Source organism: Capsicum annuum, chromosome 4 (assembly GCF_002878395.1).
Source record: "Capsicum annuum cultivar UCD-10X-F1 chromosome 4, UCD10Xv1.1, whole genome shotgun sequence".
In the NCBI taxonomy this organism is placed as follows: domain Eukaryota; kingdom Viridiplantae; phylum Streptophyta; class Magnoliopsida; order Solanales; family Solanaceae; genus Capsicum; species Capsicum annuum.
This window is the reverse complement of record NC_061114.1, coordinates 99,095,388-99,102,368: the sequence shown is the minus strand read 5'-3', so window position 1 is coordinate 99,102,368 and position 6,981 is coordinate 99,095,388. Positions and strand designations below refer to the sequence as shown.

General features: G+C 26.6%; 1 protein-coding gene across 1 annotated transcript; it reads right to left on the bottom strand.

Moving 5' to 3' along the window:
- Positions 1 to 5,296: 5,296 nt before the first annotated feature.
- Positions 5,297 to 6,308, bottom strand: LOC107854379. The gene has a single exon (XM_016699387.2). It carries the CDS (start codon positions 6,011 to 6,013, stop codon positions 5,447 to 5,449), a length of 567 nt encoding a protein of 188 aa, XP_016554873.1. The 5' UTR covers positions 6,014 to 6,308; the 3' UTR covers positions 5,297 to 5,446.
- Positions 6,309 to 6,981: the final 673 nt, after the last annotated feature.

The following is a 6,981-nucleotide window of genomic DNA, read 5'->3' as shown; positions in this document are numbered from 1 at the left end:
TATTGTTTTCCTGTCCTTCAGCTGGTGAAAGCTTCATCTGCATCATAATTGGGTCAAGGTCGGGTCGCCGGAGACTGAGTTATTGTCGGTGAGTTGTTGTCGTCGTCGTTGAGTTGCCGTCGTCGCTGGTAAGGTGCTGAGTTATTATCGAAGAGAGATCGGGTCGGTGAGGGTATTTTGATTGTGAGCTAAGGTTAGGGTAATTACAAAGGAAATGGGGTATTTTGATGGGTTAGGTCGGGTCAATGATCTCGTATTACAAAATTATTAACAAAATCAATTATAAGTTCCAATATCTTCTTGTCATTTCTCCCACAACCTCCCCCCTTTTTTATTCTTAAAAAAAAAAGACGAGGAACCCTGAACTGAAATTGATTTATTTTTTTAAAAAGTTGCTATCGAGAAATGATCACTTGCGGTCGACTTTTATTAAAAAATTTAATAGTTAATAAATCTTATAATATTTATAATAACGTCCAAATAATTTAATGCAATATATATCCAAATCAGATAATTAGTTATTTTATCATCATATTAACACGAGTAGTATATTTCCTCAATCGTATAATAGTATCAATGCATTTCGTAAATTAGAATGAATTTTTGGTTAATTAGATTTTAAATCTGATATTATATATACCCCGTAATATAGTGTGTTAATCAGATAAATTATCGATTAATTAGCTTACGTTATGACAACTTCAACAATATACCCTTGTCTGCATTGACACAAGTAGTATATATATTTCCTCAATAGTATGATATCAATGTATTGTTCAAAATATTTTGATATATAGATTCAGTTATCTAACTTTTGATTACTGCATACGTCACTACACGGGATATACGAATATATACATATATTCGATTGACTATCAGCTTCCAAATACGTACTATATACACCATATACACGATTTTCTTACCCACATATACTCAAATGAATTATCGGTTAGTTTATCTTATGTTATTATATCTTTCACAGAATACAATTACCTTGATCGATCGATCGCATGATATCAACATATTCAATATATAACTGGATACATTTAGTTAACTTTAATTTTGACTATGTACTAGTACATCACTACACAGGACATATACATACATATATACAAATGTAAGCTTTGAACTACGTACTACGTGCATCACTACATAATGTATACTATATATACCTATGCATACACGCACACTCATACTCTATCGACTATCAGGTTCAAAATACATACTATATACATCACATACAGGAGTATATTACCTCGTAGTATAATGTGACGTATCTTATAATATATTTTGATGAGTTATCGATTAATTTGATTAGTTTACATTAATATAACTTCAATGTACAGTATATTATTACTTCGATAGTTTCAAATCAAGGTATTCATTATGTTTAAATAGATTTTGTTAGTTTTTTACTACATCATTCATCGATCACTACATGATACATACATACATACATACATACATACATACATACATACATACATACATACATACATATATATATATATATATATATATATATATATATATATAAACTCTTGAATTCGTATTATATACATCACATCCACAAGTATATTACTTCATAATACAATGCATTCATTATATTCTATTGAGTTATCGGTTATATATGAACGTTACATTATTATAACTCCAATAGCATAGTATTATTACCTCAACTGTATGATATAGACATATTCATTATACAAAGATTATGTTTAATATAATTTAACGTATTTACAACAAAAAATATATTTATTTTATATATTGAAACATAAATATAAGATAAAGATTATGTTTAATATAATTTATTTATTTTATTTAATATATTTCTTAGTTTATTTTATAGTATAATTTTTTTACAAAGTGTAAGTTTAATTGATTTTATTATTATTATTTTTATTATTATATAGGTTATCGTCTACGTATGGTCGGTGTAATTAATATATATATATATATATATATATATATATTAAATATATATTTAATTTTATATATAATAATTAAAATATATTTTTTTAATTATGGTCAGTGTAGTTTAATTTGTAAAGAAAAGAGACCACAAGTGGTCTCATCTTTTTTTCAAAAAAATTGAACCATAAAGCGACCACAAATGGTCGATTTTTTAAATAATTTTATTTATTAATTTTTTAAATCCAAAAGAGACCACAAGTGATCGCTTTTTAAATATTATTTTTAATTTAATTTTTTAAATAAAAGCGACCACAAGTGCTCGATTTTTGCAAATAATTTTATTTATCATTTTTTAAAATTAAAAAACAACCACATGTAGTCGCTTTTTCTAAAATATTTTTAATTTATTTTTTAAATAAAAGCGACCACTTGTGGTCACTTTGTAAAAAAAAAAAAATTAATTTAATTTTTTAAATAAAAGCGACCACAAGTGGTCGGTTTTTGTGAATAGTTTTCTTTTTTATTTGTTTAATCAAAAAGCTACCATTTTGCAAAAATATTTTTAATTTTTTTTTAAGAAAAACGACCACTTGTGATCTCTTTTCCAAAATATTTTCTTTTTATTCTTTTAATCCAAAACCAACCATTTGTGGTCATTTTTTTGTAATTTTTTTTTAATTTTTTTAATCAAAAACTAATCAAAGGTGTTCGATTTTTGTATAATATTTTAATTTTATTTTTATTTAAAAGCAACCACTTGTGGTCGCTTTTACAAAAATATTGTATTAATTTTTTTTAATAAAAAATAGACCACTTGTGGTCGCAATTACAACAACAACAACAAACCCAGTATATTCCCATATAGTGGGGTTTGGTGAGGGTAAGATGTACGCAAATCATACACTTTTGGTCGCAATTAATTGTCAAAAATCATAATAATTAATATAAAAAAATTTCAAATGATTATTTGTTAATTTTAAAATATAAAAGAGACCACATGTAGTCGCTTTTTATTCTAATACTTAAAAAAAAAATTAAAAAGTGACCACAAGCTGTGCTAGCTTTTTTATGGTCGCAAAAACTATTTTTTCTACCTGTTTTTTCTACTAGTGTGCATGCTTTCTTGATTTATTACGACTTAATTATAAGTATATACCTGGAAGATCTCATGGCTCGAATTTGTTAAAATCAACATCTCCAATAGCCCTAGCAGTAAAATTAGTAGAATCATGTTTACAAGGTATATAGAAGTGATAATCAAAGAATTTGGAGGGTAATTTTATTATTTTATGGCTTTATTCTAAGGTAAATCATGTAGGGATTGTTTATACCACCCAAAGAATGATAATATATCCCGGTATTATTTTATTAATCTCGGGGTAAGTCATCCCGAGCTTAGTAACCGAACAAGGCACCAAAAATTTATTTCGGGACTATTATTTTATTTCAAAACTGTTTATTTTAATACCTTACACCAAACGACCCCAGATGCATGCTCAAAAGGTAACTTCTGTATGTTATATATAACTAATTCAACATGTATTTTTTTCTCAAACCGTGTGTATGTCATGTACTTGCACGGGCCCAATATCTATTTTAAATTAATATTATAATAATAATTATATTAATAATCATGATTTATTATTCAAAATATAATTATATTTTAAAAATTTACTTCACAATTAAAATTAAACTCTACAAATGTATAAATTAATAAAGAGTGTGAAAAAATAAAATTTGATGGGCCTATATTACTATTTTTTAGATAACACGGGCTCAGTATATGTTATTTTTTTATCTCAATTTATGTGACACAAATAAAATTTAGATAATCAATCACACTTTTAATATGTTTTTACATATTTTAAGTTATTAACTATTGTAATTTATAATTATTTTTTTTTAGTTTTAAATAATATATGTTACACTCTTTTTTCAAACTTTTATAGCATTGATAGTCAATTATATTTTTAAAATAATTTAAGTTTGTAATTATTGTGATTTATAATATTTTTATTTTATTCCAATTTAAGTGGCATTGATATAATTTCAAGAGTCAATCAAATATTTTATATCTTTTAAATTTTTAAAGTTGTTAATTATTGTGATTTATAATAGTTTGTACGTATTTTTTTTTGAAATATATAACAGATTAATTTTTTTTTTAGATATTTTAAGCTATTAATTATTGTAATTTATAATACTTTTTTGTAATTTTTAAATAATATATGTTACTCTCCCCGTTCAAAATTTTGTGGCAACGATAGTCAATTACATTTTTTAAATAATCTAAGATTTTAATTATTGTGATTTATAAAACTTTTCATTATATTTCATAAGTGACATAATGCTTAGACTATAATAATCAATTAGAGGGGATATAGTAAAATCACGATTGAAGCAACAAATCAAATGTCTTAAATGACTCACAATAACTAATTAGAAGTGATATCATAAATTACTATAAAAAATACTTGTGAAAAAAATTAAGTGTGACCCCATATAAGACGCGAAGTTAATTTATATCATTAAGAGTTGACTTATCATTTTATATCTATTTTATCTTTTTTTATTAAATATATATTTTTTAATATTTTGATGACTTATAATAATTAATTAGGTTAATATTTAATAAAATTAGATTAAAGCAGCTAACGTAGACATGCCATAAATATCTATTTTAATTTTTTATTAAATATTATTATTTTTTAATATGTAAATAACTTATAATAATTAATTAGAAATAATATATTAAAATTACGGAGTAAGCAACTGAAGCAGACATGTCGATGGAGAGCTGCTTCAGCCGCCCAACTCTCTCTTATATAACAAGAGAATATATTAAAATTATACTCCTTCTGAATCATTTTGTGTCATGATTGACCGGGTACGAAATTTAAGAAATAAGAAAAGATATCATTTTATCAAATTACTTTTTATTAAAAAAATACTGCTATTATCTTTAATTAAATGAGATCAATAAAAATAAAATGAAATTGTATTTATCTTTAAATAATTATCAAATAAAAAAAAATCTTTTTAAACAGATAAAAAAGAAAATGATTATAAAAATGGGACGGAGGGAGTATTGTGCTACCCTCATTTTGTATTTATGGGCATAAGCAGCTTATTCTCCCTGTCAATGGATCATGACGACTCATAGAGAAGTTCATCGTATACATATCGTAACTAATACTACAGTAACTAAATATTTATTTAAGGAATATATACACGAAACAGCTTAAAAATAACATCTTTTGTGGCTAAAGTAATAAAACCAAATGAGAAAGAAGAAAAACAAGACAGGCACTAAAGCATCTATTATGTAAGGGCTTGAAGAAGGATCGCAGCGGAAGAATTTGTTACACATAATTTTATCTTGTATTTAAAAAAAAAAAAAAAAAAAAAAAAACTTATTCTCATGACTTGAGTGTTTTCTCCTAATCACATGACATGACATGAACTTTACCAATTAATTAAGAATTCCCTTTAAGCAAAGACAAATGAAAGAAAGATAATAATGCGTTGGGTTCTAAAACAGAGCGAATCCAGGCCAATCAGCATCATTCACTGGTCGTCGAGGCGACGACTCGTGTGAGGAAAATGAATCATGAAAAGGAGAAACAGACTTTCGGGTCGACCCAGACCATCGAGAAACTGTCTCTAGATCCGACATGTAATCGGGTTCAGGTTCGGGTCCAGTACTCTTCTTGCTCTTCTTCTTCTTCTCCGTTGCTCCCCTCAGCAACGGAGACGGGAAGCACCCCTCTGACGAAACTCCCATAACCGGTCTGGTCAGCAACTTCTGCACGTACCTATCAGAACGTGCACGTGGAACTGACCTGAAGGATCGGGTCCGGGGCTCCACATTTGGTGATTGGAAATTGAAACTAGCTGCTGGTGGAGGTCTCAGCTTACGTTGTGTTTCTGGAATTGGACGGCTTTGATTCTTCTCCGTTACTTCTTGAGGCTCGACTACTTTGGATAATGGTGATATTGGTTGGTGTGAATGTTGGAGCTTGGGAACTCCCGGTCGGATTTCCCATTTAAATGGAATAGCTCCAGCCTTCTTAAATGATTCATCTGCTTCAATTTCCATTACTTAGATAACTAAGTGAAACTTATTGTATTTTTCCTCCTAATACCATTGTCTGTCTATTATATAGTGAATGAAGAAAAATACTGATTTCATGATTAATGGCGTGAGGAGTGGGGGCTTGGTGGACCCTTATTTTGAGATTTTGCATGTCACGCATAGAAAATTGACACACTAAGGATGGTTTGGTAAGTGTATAAGAACAATGTAGAATATAGTGTATTAGTAATATTTACTTTAGTAATGTTTATATTAATTTTGTTTGTATTAGTTATGCATGTATTATTTCTTATACATTGTTTAGTTTGACGTATAAGAAAGACAAAATGGCCTTCTGGACGTCTGTATTATGTCGGTTTTGTAAGTTGGACACTTCTACTTATATGTTTGTAATCTGGACCCTGAAACCATTAAAAAGCAACATTTTAAACCCTTTTTTGGTGAGTGTAACACACTCTCCCCCATGTCAGCTGTCACGTCAGATACGTCTGCCACGTCATCTTAAAAAATAAAAAAACAATTTTAAAAAAATATAACATTAAATTCTAAGTCATTTTTAAAATGCTTCATAACAAATTAAATATTAAAATTAATTTAATTAAATAAGAAAAATTTATAAATTGTAGAAAAATTTGAATAATCATGTTTTTATTTTTGCTCACAAATTAAACATCAAATCCATTACAAATGATTAAAATTCTTCTCCAACTAATTTAAACTTTTAACTATAAATTCATATATACAAACATAAAAAAAATTTGATTTTTATATTTGAATATTTTTAACAAATTCATAAAAAGTTTAATTTTTTTCAAACGAAATTCACTAATTTTTTCAATATTCACTATTACTCACTTTCAATTTAAATTTAAATTTTAATCCCTAAAAAGATAAAAAGATTTCAAATTTTAATTTTAATTAAAAAAACAAATGAATTGAGAGAAAAAATTAAAATAAAAAATAAACGGCGG

Bases quoted from the DNA above. Each gene is read 5' to 3' on its own strand.
- LOC107854379 (XM_016699387.2), bottom strand. From the start codon at position 6,013: ATGGAAATTGAAGCAGATGAATCATTTAAGAAGGCTGGAGCTATTCCA.